Here is a 23,871-nt window from a genome sequence, read left to right as displayed (position 1 = left end):
TGTGGGTGACTGTATTTATAACCCTGGAGTGGAAAGACATTTTAAAACATAACATAAAACTCAAAAATCTTAAAGACACTGATAAATTTGATTGAACAGAACTATCTTTATAGTGAAAATATAAAAATTAAAAATGCAAGGAGAAACTAAAAAAGTATATTTGTTGTGAAAAAAGGATAAGCCTATTAATATACAAAGAGTTCTTACAAATCAATGAAAGAGGTAAACTAAGTAGAAAAACATGAGCAAGGGTTATACTAAAGCTTTAGTAATTGTGTAAAAAGACACAAAAATGACTAATTAACCTACAAAAGATGCTAAACTTCATAAGTGATGAAGGAAATGCAAAACATCAAAGACCTATCAGGTTTCATGTATCAGAATGGCAAAATGTTACAATTTCAGAAAACTCAGTATCAGCAAGGAGAAACAGGCAATCTTTTGGTGAGAATGAAAACTGGTCCTCTAGCTTTTAGGGAGGGCAGTTTGGCAATCTGTATCAAAACTAAAAATTCACAAACTTTTACCTAGCAATTCTATTTCTAGAAATTTGTCCTATAATTATATAAGTACAAGTAAACATAGTATGTTAAACAAAAATTTTCAGTGCAGCTCTGTCAGAAAAATGTACCCCCTCCACATACACACACCTAGAAGCTTAAACATCCATTAATGAGAAATCTTACTAATTTGATTATGATATGTTCATACAGTACCACCGTCATCCAAAGTAGTTATACAGATTGAGCATCTCTAATCCTAAAATCCGAAACCCAAAATGCTCAAAAATCTCAAACTTTTTTTTTTTTTTTTTTTTTTTTTTTTTTTTGGGACGGAGTCTTACTCTGTCGCCCAGGCTGGAGTGCGATGGTACGATCTAGGCTCACTGCAACCTCTGCCTCCCGGGTTCACACCATTCTCCTGCCACAGCCTCCAGAGTAGCTGGGACTACAGGCACCCGCCACCACACTGGGCTAATTTTTTGTATTTTGTTTAGTACAGACAGGGTTTCACCGTGTTAGCCAGGATGGTCTCAATCTCCTGACCTCGTGATCCGCCCGCCTTGGCCTCCCAAAGTGCTGGGATTACAGGCATGAGTCACCACGCCTGGCCTATCCCAAACTTTTTGAGTGTCAATGTGATACCACAAATGGAAAATTCTACACCTGAATGTGACGGGTCACAATCAAAACACAGACACACAATACAAAGATTATCAGTATCCCTGAAGGAAAAATAAAATTATCTTTATGCTATACGTACAAGGTGTATATGAAACATAAATGAATTTTATGTTTTGACTTGGTTCCTTTCCCTAAGATATTTCATTATTTATGGGCAAATATTCCAAAATTCAAAACACTTCTTGTCCCAAGCATTTTGGATAAGGAATACTCAACGTGTATTTATATGTACTGATACGGAAATTTTGTTAAAATATATTGAGAAATGGGAGAGAAAGCAAGTTGCAGATACACATATATACTATGATTTCACTGTATAAAAGGGGCATATATACATTTATTTATACCCACACATATACATATAATTGTAAAAGCAAACACTATTTTTTGTGAGTCTGGATAACAGAGGAAGATATTTACTTTTCATTTATTAACCCTTCCAAAGAGTTTGAATTATTTTTACTGGGCATATATAATTATTACTTTTAAAAGGACACTAGCACATAGAATCTATTTGTCAAACACCCAAAATATTTGGAGAAAAAAATGTAAGATACTGTAAATCATGCAGGTACATTTAAAACTCAGAAGGGGGCAAATTTGCCCATAATCAGGATGACCAATTCATTTTTCATTTACTTTTGGTACCTTGTATGTGAAAAGTCCCAGTATAGTAATATATTTTTTATTATTGTTTTACGTTATAGTATGTTTGCCTAGTGTTAATGGTAAGTGTTTTAGTTTGAATTGACTTTTTAAAATAACCTACAGAAAAAAGTTTAGTACTTAGTCAATTTATTTTTCTCTCAGTGATAAATTAAGGGAAACTGATCACTAGGTGAAACACTGAATTTTCTGTATTTGCAGTGTTTCTGCATGACGAATTTTGTAATTATCTTGGCCTCCACATTCCAAACAGCTTTGTGGTTTCATTTACATGAAATGTGAGTTTCCTTTTCTTGCCTCAACTGAATCTTTAATTATGAGCTAAACCATAATTATAAAAAAGTTATGAGTTGAAAAATTTATCCTTCAAAATTCACACTGACAAACTCAAAGACAGAAATAGCTTAAGCAAGCAATTTATACTTAAGTTTACTTCTCTGTAAAGTGGGTGGTTATCTGCTGCATATGAAAGCATTCAGTCCAACCAGGCATGCTCCTGATGGTAGAAGCATCTCAAGAAACGAATCTCACATCTCAAGTCTTTTGTAATGTTGTTCCTGAAGATGCTTTAAGCCCAGGGACAAACAGAACTGTGTGAACCTAACTACTAATGATCACAGGGTATCTAATCAAAATGAAAATAAAAATACCTAATAGAAGACACATATGTTAATGATCCAAAATAACTATATATCTGTTTCTAGGAAGGATGGCTAATGGGATCAAATCAATCAAGGCTGACTGGTTTTACCAGATAATATATGTGTGGCCCAAAATAACTCAAATTGTTAAATAAGGTTCTATCTGAGAATAAACAGTAACTTTGAACTGAGTATGCATATAATTACTTTTGGACCCAAGTGAAACTTTAATAGTAGGAAAATGGAAAACGCATGTAACCAACTACCTTAAGAATACAGACAGGCTGGGTGCAGCAGCTCATGCCTGTAATCCCAGCACTTTGGGAGGCTGAGGCGAGTGGATCACCAGAGGTCAGGAGTTCAAGACCAGTCTGACCAACATGGTGAAACCCTGTCTCTACCAAAAATATAAAAATTAGCTGGGCGTGGTGGTGGGTGCCTGTAATCCCAGCTACTCAGGAGGTTGAGGCAGGAGAATCGCTTGAACTCTGGGAGGTGGAGGTTGGAGTGAGCAAAGATTGCACCACTGTACTTTAGCCTGGGCAACAGAGCAAGACTCCGTCTCATTCATAAAGAAAGAAAGAAAGAATACAGACAGTCCCCAACTTAATGATGGTTTTACTTAAGGTTTTTTGACTTTATGATGGTGGGAAAGTGATATGCATTCAGTAGAAACAGTACTTTGGGTACCCATACAACCATTGTCTTTTTCACTTTCAATATAGTAGTCAATAAATTGCATGAGATACTCAATACTTTATTATAAAATAGTTTTGTATTAAGATAATTTTGACCAACTAGTGGCTAATGTAAGTGTTCTGAGCGCGTATAACGTAGGCCAGGCTAAGCTATGATGTTTGATAGGTTAGGGGTATTAAATGCATTTTCAACTTACAATACCTTCAACTTATGACAGGTTTAACCAAGGCATAACCCCATTGCAAGTTGAGGGCATCTATATTTTTGGTTGATGCTTTTTAAAAATGCTATACTATATTGTAGTACATAGTTTAATTTGAAACTGATACCAGGTATTTTTCATTATCTGTTACTATATATTCAATTTTTCATTATCTCTTGGGTGAATTTTTAAATGATTGAGTTTGAAGGGGCCAGCAGAGCTCTTCTAGTCCAACCACTGTCTTGTAGGCAGAAAATTGTCATTTTAACTCCCTACATCTTTCAAATGAACAGGATGAAAAGGAGCCTTTATGCACTGTGTCAATCAGCTGTACTGGGTTATTGGACAGAAATATGTTAGGGGCCAACTGCCCAAAATGTCCTGACTGCTTGGCAAGTGGGACCAAGCAACCACGTTCTTTCATAGTAATTAGGAAGCAGACTCAAGGGCTGCTGCTGGTGTCAAAAATCAAGGCCCCCATGTCCTCTGCAGCAGAGGGGCACAATCCAGCTCCCTCAGGAAGGGCATCATGAATTAATTAAGATTAGCAAATGTCACAAGTAATATTTATGAAAAAAAACTCATCTGCTTTCTTGTAAAAGAAAGTGCTATTCTTACCATTTCATGGATATAGCACAAAGTGTCAAGACATGAACTTACTGAGTCTGGAAGTGGAAAAGCAACATACCTACATTCCAGATAAAGTTTTATGCTCTGCTAAGTCATATCTAGCTGCTTATTTTGGACTCAAGAAAATAGCGTTACAGATAGTCAATTTATTGCCACAGGAAAGCCAACCAAGCTGTACTTAGTCTCCACTCAACAGAACAGTATTCTGATCTTTTCTGGCAGGATTAAAGACTGAATTCTGATGATAACAGCTACTATGAGAAACTCGGAGTTGCAGAGCTGGTGAATATTCATGAAGTTTTCTTACTATAATGGCCCCGGCAGGGAGGATGGAAGGGATGTGTACTTTTGAATGATCTAAGAAGCTTGCAGTTTATCTGTCAGACTTGACTGTAGGATTTCAAATCCTAAATTAAGAGAAAAATTCACTTGTCACTGAAATTGATAAAGTATATTGGGAAAAATGCTCAAGATTCTGAAGCTAAAATCACTATGTAGATATTTCTCTCCACCTCATAGGGAAAATGTTGGGTATCTCTGGTGTGGAAACAGCTGGCAGTGAGCTTCCACCCTGCTCTGCTTTTGTGTCTATACTCTGAGGGCAGAGCAAGAGGATATCTCCATCCCCAGAGATGCAGCGTGAGAGATGCCTCTGAGATCAGGTCCCTTGAGTAAAAGTTTCCAAGGCCCTCCTCCACCTCATGAACACTAAACACCTTTCTATTTTATCACTCACACCCCAAATTAAAATAAGAATGATCTGAATGTCATCACTGACTTGCCAGAAATGCAGGCACATGAGCAGGTTAATTCTCGTAAGAAGCAACCCAAGGCTAAGACTTTCATTTTCTAATTCTAATTACAAGAATTTCAAATAGCACCACAGAAAGACTTCTTGAAGGGATATAAGGGAGAGATTCTATTTACAAGTCCTTTTAGAGCACCTGAAAATTAGAACCTGGAGGAAGAGAAGGCCAGTGAGAAGGGTAACAGAAAATCACGTGCAAAAATGACTTGGTGTTCTGGGGATGGGGAATTGGTGGGAGGATCTGTGCCTCAACTCAGGAGAGATGAAAGTCAGGACCCTAGTTCATTTGTTTACTATTTTCCAAATGAAAATATCGTATTCTGGTTTTTAAAAATACATGTTTATTGTAAAAAAAAAAAACAACAACAAAAAAAGCAGGGTCAGGGCAAGGACAGCAAAGAAAGGCATTTTTTAAAAGAAAAAACTTCTCGAGAAATAACCCTAGAGTAAGCCCTTGCTGTTTCTCCAGCCTCACTTCTTTTTGTACATTTTATATACACATATATAAAGTGTGACATAAATCAGACCATATAATTTTTTTTGTAACCAGATTTTGGCACTTAGTACATCTTATTCGTGGATCCAACAATTATTTATTGAGAGCTTACTATGGCGAGCACTTTAAAATGTGCCAGGGGTAAAGCTGGCAATTATACAAGCATGTGACCTTCCAGTCAAGACGGCGCGTGAGTACAAAATTTGCACCCCCCCTCCATAATAACTATAATAATGGAAGCTTTAAAAAATACAGATAGTTATCCCCGTGGGTCAGGAATGGAACAAACATACACAGCAGCTTGAAGTTCAAAAACAGTCAGAAGTAGCTACCAAGAAATAGGATCTTCAGGATCACTGAGACCAGCAGTTTGAGACCAGCCTGGGCAAGACCTCATCGCTACAAAAATCAAAACAACAACAAAAAAACAAACTTGGCCACGCATTGGGGTGCGTGCATGTAGTCCCAGCCACTTGGGAGACTGAGGTGGGAGGGTAACTTGAGCCCAGGAGTTCGAGGCTGCCATGAGCTGTGATCATGCCACCACTGCTCTCTAGCCTGGGCAACAGAATGAGACCCCGACTCAAGAAAAGAAAAAGAAAAACCTTCCAGGGCACATTTATTTGTAAAACATTCCAGAGGACAGAAAAGAGATGTAAAGCTCCCTAATTCATTCCATATGGTTAGCATAATCCTTATAGCAAACTGCACAAACAAAACACAAGGAAAATTTAAAAAAAGGAAAAAGAAACAGGATCTTCAATGTAATCAGACTATCAATCCAGGTGTGGCAAGACAAAAGCCAGCCAGAGAGTGTGAAATGGGGGTTGGGGTTCCCTGTGAACAAAAGGAGGCAGAAGAAGCTTTTCCAGCTGTGGGCCTCCCGCTAATAAATGAAGCTATTCTACTGTTGAAACAGCAGCCACAGAACCTGGGCCAAATTCACTGAAAGCTCAGTATCTGGATTTGTGATATACCAAAGAATAGCTTGAGATAGAAATTTGGGCCTTGCATTTGTTTCCGGATTTGGGGATCCAGGGCAAGGTAACCATAGTACCACTAGATAAAAAGCAGTTGGTTTGGAGAAAAGAAACAAGAGCATCACAAAACACAAATACCTTCCACTCTTGATGAACTTGGATAGGAAGTTAGACTGAAATGGAGAAAGAGAACCACCAAACAAAATGACTACTAGGCGAATTCACCCAGAAAGAAATGAAAATAATAAAGCAAGCTAAAAATGACTTATTTTTAACAGCTTGAGTCATAACTGACATGCAATAAAGTATAAAGTGTACAACAATCAAGACAGTGAACATAACCATCACCATTATAATTTTATTTTCACTAATACCTCACTATTTTGATTACAGTAGCTTCATAGTAAGTCTTGAAATCAGAGTATTAGCCCTCCAACTTCATTCATTTTCAAAGTTGTTCTGGCTCTTCTAAGGTCCTTTAGATTTCATGTAAATTTTAAAACTAGTTGATCAATCTCTATAAAAAAATGTCTGCTGGGTTTACATTGAGTTTACACATCAATTTTGGGAGAACTAGCATCTTAACAATATTGAGCCTTCCTGCTCCTGAACCAGGTATATCTCTCCACATATGCAGAAGTCCTTTAATTTCTCTAAGCAATGTTTTGTGGTTTCCATACCTTTTGTTAGATTTTTCCCTAATATTTCATATTTTTATGCTATTGCAAAAAGCATTACTTTTTATTTCAATTTCAAATTGTCCATTGCCAGAAATAAATTTTTTTGCATATTGATTTTGTTTACTGCAATGTGGACAGACTTCTTTATTATTTCTAGTAGCTTTTTGTTGATTCAATTGGATTTTCAACATAGATATCATGTCATCTATGGATAAAGACAGTTGTACTATTTCTTTTCCAATCTGGATGATTTTTAATTATTTTTCTTGCTTGACTGCACTGGCCGGGACCTCTAATACAATGGCAAATGGAAGCAGTGAAAGCAAACATCTCTGTTTGTGTTTCAGATCTTAGGCAGAAAGCATTAAGGTTTCCATCATTAAGCATAATGCTAACTGTAGATTATTCAGAGATGTGCTTTATCAGGTTTCAACAGAAATAAATGTTAGACTTTTACCAAGTACATTTCTGTCTCTATCGAAACAATGAAATAGTTTTCCTTTCTTAGCTTGCTAATGTGTATATTACTTGATTAATTTTTAAATGTTAAACCAATCCTGTGTTACTAGGATAAATCCCACTTGGCCGTGGTGTATTTATTCTTTCAATATATGGTTAGATTCAATTTGCTAAAATTTTGTTTAAATTTTTGCATCTATGGTCATACAGGATATTGGTAGTTTTCTTTTCTCGTAACGTCTTTGGTTTCTGGTATCAGGGTAATGCCAGCCTCTAGAATGAGTTGGGAAACAGAGCCTCTTCAATTTTCTGGGAAAGATTTTGTAAATTTGGTTATTATTTCTGAAATATTTCACTGAATTTACCACTGAAGCTATCTGGGACTGGAGGCTTCCTTATGGAAACATTTTAAACTAAAAATTCAATTTCTTTAATAGACACAGAGTTATTCAGGTTATGTTTTCTTCTTGAGTGAGTTTGATAGTTTGTACCTTTCAAGAAAGTTTTCCATTTCATCTAAGTTCTTTCATTGATTGGCATAAAGCTATTTATAATATTCCCTTATTCCTTTTAATATCTGCAGAATTTGTAGAGCTGTCTCTCCATATTCTTCTCTCATTCCTGATACAGGCAAGTAGTGTCTTTTTTCCCTGATTAGTATGGCAATGGGTTTATCAATTTTGTCGACCATCTCAAGGAATTGGGTTTTGATTTTACTTATGTTCTCCACTGTTTTCCTAGTTCCTTATCTTTGATTTGATTTCTGTAATCTTTATTAGTCCCTTTCTTCTACTTACATTGGGTTTAATTTGCTCTTCTTTTTCTAGTCTTTTAAGGTAGAAACTAAGGTAACTGATTTGAGACCTTTCCCAAACTTTTCTAAAAGAGGAGTCGTGTGCTGTAAATCTCCCTCCCCCTAAGTACTGTTTTAGGAGCATCCCACAAATTCTCATATGTAGTGCTTTCACTTTCATTCAGTTCGAAATATTCTTTTTGATTTTTAATTTGACCATGACTCTTTAGGAGTGTGTTAGTTTCAAATATTTGGGGATCTTCCAAGTATCTTTTTTAAATTGGCTTTTAATTCCATTATGGTGAGTTCTATATATCAATTTATAATTTCTCTATATTACAAAATATATAATATTTGCATATGTATAAATTTATATATACTTTATATGACTTGAATATTCTTAAGTTTGAGGCTTGTTTTATCGTGCAAAATATGGTATATCTTGGTAAAACGTTCAGTGTGCACTTCCAATAATGTATTTCCTTCTTTTGTTGGGTGCTCTGTGAATGTCAATCAGGTAAAGTTAGGTGGTAGTGTTGCTCAAGTCTACCATTTCCTTGCTGATTTTCTTTCATCTCTTCTATCAATTATTAACAAACGGGCACTGAAATCTTTTATTTAAGCTGCATATTTGTCTTTTTACCCTTGTGCTTCTAACAGTTGTTTTGCTGTATGTGGTTCGTTTGGCACTGTTAGGTCTATTTGATTGACTATCGTGTCATTAGGACATGACCTTCTTTATCTCTGGCAATAGTTTTGCTCTGAAATCTACTTTGTCTAATATTTTAAAATAGCCACTCCAGCTTTCTTTTGATCAGTGTAACCATGCTGCATCTTCTTCCATTCTTTTACCTTTAACCTACGTGTGTCTTTATAGCTAAGATATGCTTCTTGTAAGCAGTATATAGTTGGGTCTTGCTTTCTTACCCCCAAAATGCGGAAAAATGGAAAAAAAGCTCCAAAGTGGACTGTTAGCTGACGGGAAAGGGTTATCACTGATTTATTAGAGAGAGGGTATTAGGGAGCTAGGACAGGACAGAGGAGGTAGAAATTTAATATCATTGTTTATGCTAAGGAAAAATGGGTAACATAAGATAGAAATGGGGACTTAAAATGTTTTGTGATTATAAAAGTGGTAAATTTGTAAAGGTAGCTTAAAGAAAATCTGAAATATATAGATGATTTAAAGAAGAAAACAGAAATCACATGTAGTTTTACCACCCAGAGTAAACCACTGCAAGCATTTCAGTGTATGTGTGTCCTATATTATACAGAAGTAGTCCTCACTTTGCATGGTATTAAAGGACCACAAAAATGACCATGCAAAGTTAAAACATGCAAAATAATCTTAATAATGAATGGAGAAATTAGGATTCCTCCATGATCTTTAAAGTTTCTTTTCAAAATATGTAAAACATTATTATTATTATTAATTATTATTATTATTAGAGACAGAGTCTCTGTCACCCAGGCTGGAGTGTAGTGGTGTCACCATAGCTTACTGTTACCTTGAACTCCTGGGCTCAAGTGATCCTCCCACCTCAGTCTCCCAAAGCACTTGGACTACAGACATGAGCCACTGCACCTGGTCCTTATTGTTGATTATAAATGTGTACTTACGTGTTGAGGAATAAAAAACAGTAAATTTAATATTTATTTAGTACTCTGTAATGTGAAACATTAAAAACATGGAGAATTAAAGCATCTTATTTCTTTGTAAAACATTTATCAAGAGTAGTTTGAATAGTGCTTCTCTTCTTCTCATCATATAATTTATGATATAGAAACAGCACACTTTCTATGACTTGGTGAACTGTCATCCTGCTTTCTAATGTGGGTCAACTCTCAACACTTTATCCTTTGCACTTTCAGTGTCATGGATATTTCCCAGAGTTCCTTTAATGTGAAGTTTTTTACTTGCATCACTTCCTCTGGGATATCTTTATCCTTTTCATCAAAACCACCTTTGTCATTTATGCAGGTAAGTTCATTCTCACCAGGTTTCTCTGGCTACATACCCAGAGCTTCTCAAATGGGAGTAGTTTCAATAATCCCACAGTCAGCTCTTTCTTCTGTAACTCCACTTAAATTCCTTTCAAATTTCACTTCCCACATTATCATTTTTAATTTCTTTGCTGCACCTTCATCTTTGCTGGACAATTCCTTCTTTCAATTATCAACTTTTGTAAAATGCTACACAGACTTATCACCAGGGGACAAAGAGGCAACCCAACTACATGCTTTGCTGTCTGTGCATAAAATAAATAATGGATGCATAGTAAGCAAATGCTGACAGACGTTGAATAAATGACATGACTAGTCACTAATGGTGATGTGCGCCTGTTATTTACATAGTGATTTCTTGACTGAAGAGCTAATGGCAAAGTTTATACTTTCACGTAATTACTTCCAGTTAACATACCATGGTAACTAAACTTTCGACCATGTTGTTAAGGGGACTGATATTATTAATATTAAACTGAAATTTGTGCATATCAGAACCATGCAAAGACTGTCTCTCTGCTCTTTGTACATATATCGTGATATATATATTATAAAATGAACCTAATTTTAAATATATATTTTAAATAAATATATATTTTTCAATTACATACAAATTTTAAAATACACTTTTAACTAGCATGTTAAGTGACATATTCTAATATTTTATTTAACTTATGTTATAAATATTTTCCCATATGATTAAATATGCTCAGGAAACATGATATTGTGAGTAGCACAGAATCTACCCTAAGAATTGAATTTAATTAATTTCCAATTGAGCAACATATAGATTAACAAAGTTTTCAGTACTAAAAATAATGCTGTAAAGTATATGTGTTTATACAAATAATTTTGTACTTCTGATTATTTCCTATGCATAAATTTCTATCAGTGGAATGACTAAATTAAAATGTATAAATAATCTTAAGGCTTTTGACACAGACCAATTAATATTTTAATTTACCAATATATATTCCCACAGCCAGCTTCCAACTTTGAAGATTGGAAAAGTAAAAACCTGCATTTCATTTTTTTCTCATTTAATTTTCCCTTATTACTAATGAACTTATCTGTTTGGTGAAATCAACATTGGGCATTTGTATTTTTGCTGTTGTGAATTACCTGCTTAATTCCTTTGACCGCTTTTCTCTTGGGGGTATCTCTTTCTAAATGATTTAAGTCACATATATATATATATATATATATATCTCATCTCCTTACAGATACTATGTCTCATAATGAATTTATTATAAGTTGTGGAACTCCAAAAACCATCATTTATTTCCATTCTGCCCAATTCTCACATAAGTGAGATGTATAAATATAATGTTATACTAAAATTCTGACCTGTTTTTACCTGGTTCTAATATCTAACCTTCAGATTTGGTTATTAGAGTCTAATTATTAAGACTCACTTTCCTCATTGATGCACATAAAAACTTAACCATTAATTATGCAAAAGTATTCTTATCCTACATTTAAAAATCAAGGCAAGAAAATAAAATGGCCAGGCACGGTCGCTCACATCTGTAATCCCAGCACTTTGAAAGGCTGAGGTGGACGGATCACAAGGTCAGGAGTTTGAGACCAGCCTGGCCAGTATGGTGAAACCCCATCTCTACTTTAAAAAGATACAGTCTCACCACACCTATTCAACATAGTGTTGGAAGTTCTGGCCAGGGCAATCAGGCAAGAGAAAGAAATAAAGGGTATTCAATTAGGGAAAGAGGAAGTCAAACTGTCCCTGTTTGCAGATGACATGATTGTATATCTAGAAAACCCCATTGTCTCAGCCCAAAATCTCCTTAAGCTGATAGACAACTTCGGCAAAGTCTCAGGATACAAAATCAATGTGCAAAAATCACAAGCATTCTTATACACCAACAGCAGACAAACAGAGAGCCAAATCATGAGTGAACTCCCATTCACAATTGCTTCAAAAAGGATAAAATACCTAGGAATCCAACTTACAAGGGATGTGAAGGACCTCTTCAAGGAGAACTACAAACCACTGCTCAATGAAATAAAAGAGGATACAAACAAATGGAAGAACATTCCATGCTCATGGGTAGGAAGAATCAATATCATGAAAATGGCCATACTGCCCAAGGTAATTTATAGATTCAATGCCATCCCCATTAAGCTACCAATGACTTTCTTCACAGAATTGGAAAAAACTACTTTAAAGTTCACATGGAACCAAAAAGAGCCCTCATCGCCAAGTCAATCCTAAGCCAAAAGCACAAAGCTGGAGGCATCATGCTACCTGACTTCAAACTATACTACAAGGCTATATTAACTAAAACAGCATGGTACTGGTACCAAAACAGAGATATAGACCAGTGGAACAGAACAGAGCCCTCAGAAGTAATACCACACATCTACAACTATCTGATCTTTGACAAACCTGACAAAAACAAGAAATGGGGAAAGGATTCCCTATTTAATAAATGGTGCTGGGAAAACTGGCTAGCCATATATAGAAAGCTGAAACTGGATCCCTTCCTTACACCTTATACAAAAATTAATTCAAGATGGATTAAAGACTTAATTAATTAAAGAACTAATTAATTCTTTAATTCTTAATTAAAGAAAACCTAGGCAATACCATTCAGGACATAGGCATGGGCAAGGACTTCATGTCTAAAACACCAAAAGCAATGGCATCAAAAGCCAAAATTGACAAATGGGATCTAATTAAACTAAAGAGCTTCTGCACAGCAAAAGAAACTATCATCACAGTGAACAGGCAACCTACAGAATGGGAGAAAATTTTTGCAATCCACTCATCTGACAAAGGGCTAATATCCAGAATCTACAATGAACTCAAACAAATTTACAAGAAAAAAACAAACAACCCCATCAAAAAGTGGGCGAAGGATATGAACAGACACTTCTCAAAAGAAGACATTTATGCAGCCAAAAGACACATGAAAAAGTGCTCATCATCACTGGCCATCAGAGAAAGGCAAATCAAAACCACAATGAGATAACATCTCACACCAGTTAGAATGGCCATCATTAAAAAGTCAGGAAACAACAGGTGCTGGAGAGGATGTGGAGAAACAGGAACACTTTTACACTGTTGGTGGGACTGTAAACTAGTTCAACCATTGTGGAAGTCAGTGTGGTGATTCCTCAGGGATCTAGAACTAGAAATACCATTTGACCCAGCCATCCCATTACTGAGTAGATACCCAAAGGATTATAAATCATGCTGCTATAAAGACACATGCACACATATGTTTATTTCAGCACTATTCACAATAGCAAAGACTTGGAACCAACCTAAATGTCCAACAATGATAGACTGGATTAAGGAAATGTGGCACATATACACCATGGAATACTATGCAGCCATAAAAAATGATGAGTTCATGTCCTTTGTAGGGACATGGATGAAGCTGGAAACCATCATTCTCAGCAAACTATTGCAAGGACAAAAAACCAAACACCACAAGTTCTCACTCATAGGTGGGAATTGAACAATGAGAACACATGGACACAGGAAGGGGAACATCACACACCGGGGCCTGTTGTGGGGTGGGGGGACGGGTGAGGGATGGCATTAGGAGATATACCTAATGTTAAATGACGAGTTAATGGGTGCAGCACACCAACATGGCACATGTATATATATGTAACAAACCTGCACATTGTGCACATGTAACCTAAAACTTAAAGTATAATAAGAAAATAAAAATAAAAAGTTACCAAAAAAAATTAGCCGGGCATGGTGGCGTGTGCCTGTAATCCCAGCTACTTGGGAGGCTGAGGCAGGAGAACTGCTTGAACCCGGGAGGTGGAGGTTGTAGTGAGCCAAGATGGCACCACTGCACTCCAGCCCGGGTGACAGAGCGAGACTCTGTCTCAAAAAAAAAAAAAAAAAAAAAAAAAAAAAAAAAAAAAAAGACAAGACACCTTTAAAAACCTTTTAATTAGCTAGACTTTGCTTTTGGCATGACCCACATTTGACAGTTCCACATTCAATTCTTTCTTTAACCCCTCTAACTCCCATCTCTCACCTATCAGTCTCTCCCACTGCCCTAGTCTTGTTCTTTCAGTGAAATGTATTCATATTAAAGCATTACTTCTTATAGAGGGCTTGAAAAGAAGACAGGAGAATGCTGGAGTGTGGATCATCATGGGTGAGAATGACTTTCTGGAGGAGCACTTTTCTGGCACACCTCATATCCCACCAAATAAATGCACGTGTTTCTACTCAACCTAGAGCAGCCAGCCTTGGCCAATAATAAAATGCCATTAAAAAAACATATTGCTACATGACAGCCACTCAAGACAAAGGCATAAAAAGTAATGGGAGAAAGCAGATCTGCAGTTCCAGGGCCTTTCTTCCCTAAAGCTAGACAAATGTAAACACTGAATGTCAGGGCCCTGGGGACTTTCCTGTTAGAAAAGGGTAATGATGCTGTAGCATCTATTTTGACTGCTCAGAGGCTTCTGTGCTCACCAATGCTGCCGGGATCCTAGGGCTGGGTTTTTATGTATTGCAGTGGCTATAAGCATAGCAATTTTCCAGAAATATATGGGTCCCTGGTTAATGTCATCCGCCCTTTTGTATCCTTTCTTGTCAATCAAAGATAGGGTTTGGGTTGTTTCAGAAACACAGGCTGCCCAATGAATGTCAGGGCAAACCCTGCTAAGAAGAGGGCAACTTCTAGAGAGAAGTCTAAATGATGCAATTTTAAAGCAAGTGAGCCAAGCCGGTGAGCCATCACCACCACCACCTCCTACTAGATGCCAGGCAGGACAGCAGGAGTGCTGCAGACAAATTCTCTGAATAAATTTGTACTTGAATCTATGTCTTACCAGACTTAGTCTATCCTCAGTTCCACTGAGAAGATATACTACATTTGCTGGCTCTTTACTTCCTTTCCTACACAAATATAATTAAATCCCTTCTCTGTAACAGGCCCCAAAGTGAAGCAAACAGATATGGCTCCTGCCTTCCTAGGGTTTACAGTTTAGTGGGAGGGACAGAGACAGAAACAAGTGTTTTTGGTACGAGGTAACAGGAAGTGTTAGGACTAGGAGGCTGGGGATGCTATGGGAGCCGGGGTCTGAGGCACGCTAAACCAGTTTTCGGGAGTGTAAGCAGCTTCCTAAAATAAGTGACACTGAAGCCAAGACCTGAAAGCCAAGGAAAAGTCAGCAAAATGAAAGGAGAATGAGCTAAGGGAAATCAAGGCATGTTTAAAGAACTGAAAAGAGTTGGTACACAGAACATAGAATATGACAAGAAAAACCAAGAGAAAGTGCTAGAAACGTAAGAGTCCAATTATCAATGATTTTGTAAGCCTGTTCAGAAGTTGGAGTTTATTAAGTCGATGAATGACAGGATGAGTTTTGTATTTTGGAAAGAACACTCTGCCTGTACCATGGAGAAGACAGTAGAGGGAGCAAGAACAGGCAGAGAATCCAGGTGGAAGGCTCCTGTGGTCCTATAAGGGCAGGAGGATGGTGGTGGCCTTCATGATAGTGCTCATGGCAATAAGGAGAAAATGGCAGTCTCTAACGTGTGATGTGTGATGTGTTTGGGCGGCAGAACTGCCAGGGCTTGATGAGACCGGGCAGGATGGTGAAGGAAAAGACAAGAATGATGTCCACATTCTTGGCTTGCGCAATTGAGTGGAAGTTAGTTTCATTCACTGACAGACAAAGCACAAAAGGAGGAACAGTTTTATTTTTATTATTTTATTTTTTCAAGACGTAGTCTCACTCTGTCACCCAGGCTGGAGTGCAATGGCACCATTTTGGCTCACTGCAACCTCCGCCTCCTGGTTTCTCTGCTCAATGCAACCTCTGCCTCCTGGTTTCAAGCAATTCTCCTGCCTCAGTCTCCCAAGTAGGTGGGACTACAGGCATGCGCCACCATGCCCGGTTAATTTTTGTATTTTTAGTAGAGACAGGGTTTCACCATATTGGCCAGGCTGGTCTCAAACTCCTGACCTCAAGTGATCCGCCCACCTCAGTCTCCCAAAGTGCTGGGATTACAGCTGTGAGCCACCATGCCCGGCCCCAAGTTTTATTTAAAAATTTTTTTTTAGAGACCAGGTCTCACTATGTTGTCCAGGCTGGTCTTGAACTCCTGGGCTCAAGCGATCCTCCTGCCTTGGCCTTCTAAAGTAGGAATAGTTTTCAGGAGGTACTTATTATGAGTTTGTTTTAACCCTGTTGAATCTGAGGTATTTATGGCGTATCCAGTGGAAATGTCCAGAAGGCAGATGGGCGGTGGCTACTCAGAAAGAGGGGTATCACCTTTAAATGGAGTACTGATTCCTTAGAGGAGCTGCTTAGTAAAGAACTAATAAAATCCCCAATCAATTGGGTTTGACTTGCAAAAAGACTGCTACTACCCCTGGGCTCCATCACCATAAACCATAATCACCATAAAGCATTACCCGTATTTCATGCCTCTGACTGTGAAGTCAACAGGAAACAGAAGAACAGGCAAGTACAAGTCCACCACCATTTGAAAAGAAAAATCTGCTCATGTACTTTGTGAAAGGAAGAAATTTAGTAATAAAAATGGAAAACAGAAATGGACTTTTCCCACATTGTGTTTTATTTTTAATTTATTTTTATGTTAATTTATCTATTTTTAAAACTGGCACAGTGATCTCAGAAACATGAATTGATAAGAATCATTAGATGTTCAGGCGACAGCTTGGTCTCCCAGTTATCTAGCACAGCCACACTGATACAAGTTGAGGACTGGGTCCTAAATGGACTGTCGACGAACATCTTTTCAGTGGCCAAAAAGGCACACATGATTCATGTGAAATAAACAGAATAATATAAATTAGTCTAAATACTGGCACCTTTGATATATAATAAAGAATATTTTTAAAATAGTACCATAGGAAATATCTATTTTAATTGAGGGACAAGCAGGCTGTAGCATCATTTCTTATCATAGTTAACTATCTAGTTTAAAAACTTATCTAGAATATATACTTGGCTTCTCATTTTCTTTCTTTCAGGAATAAAACACTTTGGTCAAACAATCACCTTGCTTTATCTTTCCTTCAGAAGACAGTCAACTTATTATATCCTATATTAGCCATATCTTATACTATGGTTACCAACTGAGGGTTTGAAGTTCCCCTGAAATTGTGAACTGCGTGCAGAACTCTGCATATAAGCGAGTCTAGGCATTTTTATGGTAAGAGAATCAAGAATAATCAGATTGTCAAAACAGACTTAGAATCACTGTCTTATATACACATTTCACTATGGCTCTCCTACAGTGTATATTATAAATATAGGTCATAAATTACAGGTTGACAGGTTTCATATTCTCTTAAGGATAAGTAGGTTTACTTTCATAGGACCATATCTGGAAAAAACCTCAAAAGCTAACAAGTTCATTCTGTTGCCTTTAGGCCAAAATGCTTCCAAAATTATCCAAGTCAGATGAAAACTGAAAGTGTGTTTATTTTTCCCTACGGGAAAGCAATTCCAGCACCTCATTCTGTAACCTATTACATTTTTTAACAACCACTGTAAAATTTATCTTTGGTCTGTATGTGCTCTAGTTTAGGTCCTCAATAGCCTTATTACTATTTTTCTTCACTTTATACACAGCTATAAATGTGTGTTAATCTTTCCCAGAGAAGACATATGGCAGTGTCCTTGTCACAGGCCATTTTTAAACCTAATGGTTCCAATGATAAATGTGTATATATTGTACACAACGCAGCCCACACACATTAGGCATACATCTAGCCAATACACTAGAACCTAACTGTGATCAAGTTACAAGTAACAGGAATTCAGTGTCACAAAGAGCTGAGAAAAACCTCTCAGAGGACAATTTTATTCCTTGGGTAATCACCTGCCCTGAACACTGGGTGGCATCACCATTGGGCTGCAGGGCTCTAAGCAGGACAGTGAAAGCTGCAGCTCCAGTAGAATTCCAGGAGAAAGGCGGGAAGACCTCTAAGCAGTGGGTAGTATTCAAGGAAACTGGACCCTGTGCTTTTACATATGTAAATATTCAAGGTAAGAAACCAGAAGGCATCTGGAAAAAAGCAGGGAACAAGAGGGGGCCTTTGGGAGGGACTTACAAACACAAGGCAGGATGTCTATAAAGAAGGTTCCAAGAATAGTCTTGTAAAGAATCCTAAACTGAGCAGAGGGGTAGCATTGGAGGTTGGCTGGGTGAGAGAGACAAAAGGAGCACTTTATGAGGGCAGGAGGGACTATTCCAACAAATCATAGCAAGCAGATGATAAGGCTAAAAATCAGACATAATATGTGATCAAAGGGGAAATTTTCAAGAAATGACACTTGATCATTTCTCCCAGGTATCATCTCATTTAATCCTCACGCTCAGAGACAAAGAGTGCCCCATCCAAGATCACACAGCTGGGCAGCAGCAGAGCCAGACATTCAGTCTTGGATTTCTGACTCAAAATCCACAGCTCCTGGCAACCTCTGGCCAGAATCGTATGATATTCCAATTCAAGTAATTGGGAGATAGCACCATGTACAAAAAAACGTGCCATATGAATTTCAGGATCTATTGGTAGTACAGACTAATAAACTGTCATATTCCTAATATAAGGTTGAACCAAATGAAACTGCTACTTTTGTAGACCCCAAATGGTCGGATATTGGCAATTTTATGTGATTCAATGTAATATGAAGGAATCAAAAATGGAAGGTGTCAGCCTAAATTTAGAGCCCAAGGTGGTACCCTCTTGTGTTTAAATTTTATAAAAAACAGAAAAAAGAATAGTGAGAAAAGAATACACAAAGCATGCTAATAAATATTTAAATGCAAAATCCTCAAATACCAACAAAAACCACCATTTCGCATTTTATGTTCTATACTCACCTTCCTCCCTGATTACTGGAATTCCTAAAGTCAGCCTTCTGGGGAATCTTCTGATTTTGAACTTGGTAGATGCATACTGCCATATTTAACAGACCTCTGTGGCCTACAGAGAGCCATCTATCTGCTCCAAGTTCCTGGTTCTCTGCTCTTCATCTACATCAGAACCTCCAGAAAGCTCCCTAGGCAGCACCTCGGCCACTCCAGGGTAGAGAATTAAGTCTGCATTTCAAGTTTATCTACTGCTCCATCCAGGGATTTTTCATTATGGCCTACAGTATTTGGGTTGTTAGATTAGATTATCTGGAATAGACGCCTGTTCAACAAACAATTCTGAAAGAAGCACATTCCTCCAGGAGAGGAGATGGGAGTATCTACTCTCTTTCCACTGAGAGTTAAATCCAATCACTCAAACCCAGCAATTAAACAGTGTAATCAGCGCAGCTCTTACAAGGAGTGTAAGCAAACCCAGGTTCATCAGAGCCACTCTGTGTTGGCATTCCTCGAATTTTGAAGACATAATCATTTCTATTTCCTAATTAACTCTACTAAGTAATTAGATATAACTACATAAAATAGAAGTGTAAGATATTTTGTGCTTCCTAAACAAAAATGCTCTGTGAAGTCTACAAGCATTTTTGTCCATTTATGTGTCTGTCATAAATGGACAAAAAGGCTATCATCCTTAGGAAGAAAAGGCAAAAAGTAGCCTCCGTTTAGAACATCTTAAACTATGAAAAATGCATCTGGAAATGACTCCATGTTTGAGCTAAGACTATCTTCCATTCATGAAGACCTCCAAAACTTAATAACAGCCAAAACAGAATGGCTTTCGAATCAAAACATTGTATTTCAGTGAGACTATTCCCAAACATGGAATAAAGCTAAGAGTTTAACGTGTTTGCAGTTAATCCAGAGGCCAAGGAGAATGGTGGTAGGGAAATTTAGACTCAGTTCAGACACTGAGCTGTCTTGTACTTTTATCCTTGTATGCTTTGGGGTACTTATGTAGAAGGTAAGGATGGGCCAAAGTCATAAGGAAAGAAGGGCTAAATAAGATCAAAGGTAAAGCACCAACAGAATCTAGCTCATTGTCAGCACTGGTTAACAGTGGTGAAATTATGTATCTTTTTTTTTTTTTTTTTTTTTTTTTTTGAGACAGGGTCTCTCTCTTTCACTCTTTTGCCCATGCTAGAGTGCAGTGGTGTCATGATTGCTGGCTGCCACCTCACACTCCTGGGCTCAAGCAATCCTCAAGCCTCAGCCTCCCAAGTAGCTAGAACTACAGGTGTGCACCACCACACATGGCCAAATTTTTAACATTTTTGTAGAGATGGAGTCCTGCTATGTTGCCTAGGCTAGTCTCAAATGCCAGGACCCAATCAATTCTCCCATCTCGACCTCCCAAAGTGCCAAGATTATAGGCATGAGCCACCACACCTGGCCTGTATCAATTTTTATATAGCTATATTTGTTGAGCACATACTATATGCCAGGTACTGTTCATTTAATCCTCAAAATAACTTCATGATCTCATTGGCATTACTAACTTCATTTTACAGATGAAGAAACTGTGGCATCAATAAATTAAGTAACAAATATTGTTAGTTAATATTTGTCCAAAGTCACATAGCTGGTAAGTGGCAGAGCTAAGTTGAGCCCATGCCTATGAACTCTGCACGCAATACTGTCTTGCATTACTACTGTTACTGTTCACTTTATTTCTTATATTTCATCTTCCATGTAATTTCTAACTTAGAATTCCATGGAACATAGATATCATAGAAAAATTCCATTTAAGGAATACTACACAGCCATAAAAAAGGATGAGTTCATATCCTTTGTAGGGACATGGATGAAGCTAGAAACCATCATTCTCAGCAAACTATCGCAGGGACAAAAAAACCAAACACCGCATGTTCTCACTCATAGGTGGGAACTGAACAATGAGAACACTTGGACACAGGAAGGGGAACATCACACACCGGGGCCTGTCATGGGGTGGGGGGAGGGGGGAAGGATAGCATTAGGAGATATACCTAATGTAAATGATGAGTTAATGGGTGCAGCACACCAACATGGCACATGCATACACATGTAACAAACCTGCACATTGTGCACATGTACCCTAGAACTTAAAGTATAATAAAAAAAAAAGAAAAAAGAAAAATTCCATTTAAGAAAGGGCAACTAGATGTTCTTAACTAGAAAGATGATAAAATTAGGCCAGCCGTGGTGGCTCACACCTGTAATCCCAGCAATTTGGGAGGCCGAGGTGGGCGGATCACTTGAAGTCAGGAATTTGAGACTGGCCTGGACAACATGGTGAAACCCCATCTCTACTAAAAATGCAAAAATTAGCTGGGCGTGGTGGTGGGCACCTGTAATCCCAGCTACTTGGGAGGCTGAGGCAGGAGAATTGCTTGAACCTGGTAGGTGGAGGCTGCAGTGAGCTGAGATCATGCCACCTCACTCCAGCCTGGGCAAGAGAGCAAGACTTCATCTCAAAAAAAAAAAAAAAGATGATAGAATTAATTGGCAAAAATATAAAGTTAAAATTAACTAGGAACAATAATTTGATTTTAAAAGACTGGGAAGTTTTGTAGACAGTGAAATTATATGTTTAAAATAGTTTTTTTATGGAGTCTTGCTTTTTCACCCAGGCTGGAGTGAAGTGGCACGATCTTGGCTCACTGCAACCTCTGCCTCCTGGGTTCAAGTGATTCTCCTGACTCAGCCTCCCGAGTAGCTGGAATTACAGGTGCACACCACCACACCTGGCTAATTTTTTTTGTATTTTTAGTAGAGATGGGGTTTCACCATACTGGTCAGGCTGGTCTCGAACACCTGACTCCAATGATCCACTCACCTTGGTTTCCCAAAGTGCTAGGCTAAAACTGTTTAATACATCCAAACTCTGAATTTCTGTTGAGCTCTTTCTGTATATTCAATGGTCTTGTATAGTCTTACCTGTTTTTATTTAATTTTGCTTAATTCATTCCATTTCTATTGAGATTGAGGGGGTGTGCCCTAGGTCTGTGTCTGTGCTTTTGCATTTCTGGGGGAGTCCTGCATGCCAAGTCAAACTCTAAAATATCTTTTTGAAAAGAAATTGATTCCCATAGCAATTTCTTCTTTCCTCTTAGAATTCATTTGTTGAATTTTTTACCTCACATTTGTTAAGAAAGTAATTAGATTTGAGATTTTGCCTTACCTAAATATCTATTTAAATGAATAAGCCACCTGGTTTTAAAATAAAGTAGAGATTTAGTTTTCCAGGCCAAATAATCTTCTGAAAGTTCTTTTGGCTCTAGTTTTTGAAGGGAATAAAAATAACATAGAAACTCAAGAGATCATGAAATTCAAATAAAATTACTTCAACTTCAGTAATGCTCCAAAAGACATACAGGTGAGCTCTTACCAGTGGAATGAGCAGGCTAATCAGGTCTGTCAGAGGTCTGTTGAGCAGCAGCAGGTCTTCTGCAGCCTGAGTGTCCTCTCCTGAGCCAGACTTCTGGGCCTGGAACAGGGAGAAGAGAAATGAAAGACGGTCTTGGTGATTAATCGGTTTGGCCAAAGGAAACAGGACCACTCCATCTGGCTTACACAAGATGCTGCGGAAGCATTCTACCTCGCTTCCCAAGGATGGAATAGATGGAGGCCCCAGAAGAGATACTATGCTTTCTTATGACACAACAAGTAGGGCAGATATTGCCACTGCCGCCAGCTCAGGCTACAGAGGCTGACCTGGACAGCACATACATAAAGCAATTACAGAGGTTGCTACTGGAGGAATAATGGTGATGTCCCATATATTGCAGTGGGGAAACGCTTAATCGTTTTTTTTCTTTTTGAGTTGGAGTCTCGCTGTGTCACCCAGGCTGCCGTGCAATGGCACAATCTCGGCTCACTGCAACCTCTGCCTCCTGGATTCAAGCGATTCTCCTGACTCAGCCTCCCAAGTAGCTAAGATTACAGGCTCCTGCCACCACGCCTCGCTAGTTTTTGTATTTTTAGTAGAGACGGGATTTTGCCATGTTGGCCAGGCAGGTCTCTAACTGCTGACCTCACATGATCCACCCATCACAGCCTCCCAAAATTCTGGCATTACAGATGTGAGCCACCGCACCCAGCCAAAAGCGATTTATCTTAACCACCCTGAGACTAGGTGCTGAAGAAAACTGAACTTTAGAGAAGCTGGGTAGTTTGTCTAACATCTCACAGATAATGAGTGACAAAGCCAGAGGACCAAACCCAGGCTGACTCCGTCACAAATGCTAATCTCCTCTGAGCATATTTATGCACATGATACATACCAAGTGCATTCTGCTATGCTTTCCTTCTCTATATGCATACATATGCTCAAACAACATCTAGAATATTTGTCCAACATATCACTACATGAATAGGCTTCAAATACAGGTCTATATTCCTACGAATGTTTAGACTTAAATGGCAATGAAAATAAATGAGTGAGTGGTTTTTACATTGTGTGTCTTCTCGCAGGGGTTTTATAGAATTGTCTAATTCCAAAGGAGACTTCTATCATAGAGATGAGTAATTTTATACTGAAAAATGCTAAGGATTATTTTTTGCATTTGCTATAATATGTAGACGCTCTTCCTCTCTGTTTTTACTTTTACTCAGAAGAAACAAAACCACTTTTCAATAATGACCTTTGCCAGAGCCAACAGAGCAGGCCACAGGCTGCCCTGCCTTGAGTCATTAACCTGGACTCCAGGACCCTTCTCATAAATGCCTAGTTCCCT

General features: G+C 37.9%; 1 protein-coding gene across 8 annotated transcripts in view; it reads right to left on the bottom strand.

The window, feature by feature from the left end:
* The window catches only part of ULK4 (unc-51 like kinase 4), a 769,027-nt gene that overhangs the window by 185,226 nt on the left and 559,930 nt on the right, over positions 1–23,871 (bottom strand). For all 8 annotated transcript variants that reach the window (XM_063611260.1, XM_063611259.1, XM_063611278.1 and 5 more), the window contains one exon: positions 22,524–22,622. In XM_063611260.1, the coding sequence (XP_063467330.1) occupies positions 22,524–22,622 (99 nt within the window). The remainder of the gene's footprint in view (positions 1–22,523; positions 22,623–23,871) is intronic.

This window comes from Symphalangus syndactylus, chromosome 1, assembly GCF_028878055.3.
Source record: "Symphalangus syndactylus isolate Jambi chromosome 1, NHGRI_mSymSyn1-v2.1_pri, whole genome shotgun sequence".
Classification (NCBI taxonomy): Eukaryota; Metazoa; Chordata; class Mammalia; order Primates; family Hylobatidae; genus Symphalangus; species Symphalangus syndactylus.
This window is presented reverse-complemented; position numbering and strand designations above follow the sequence as displayed.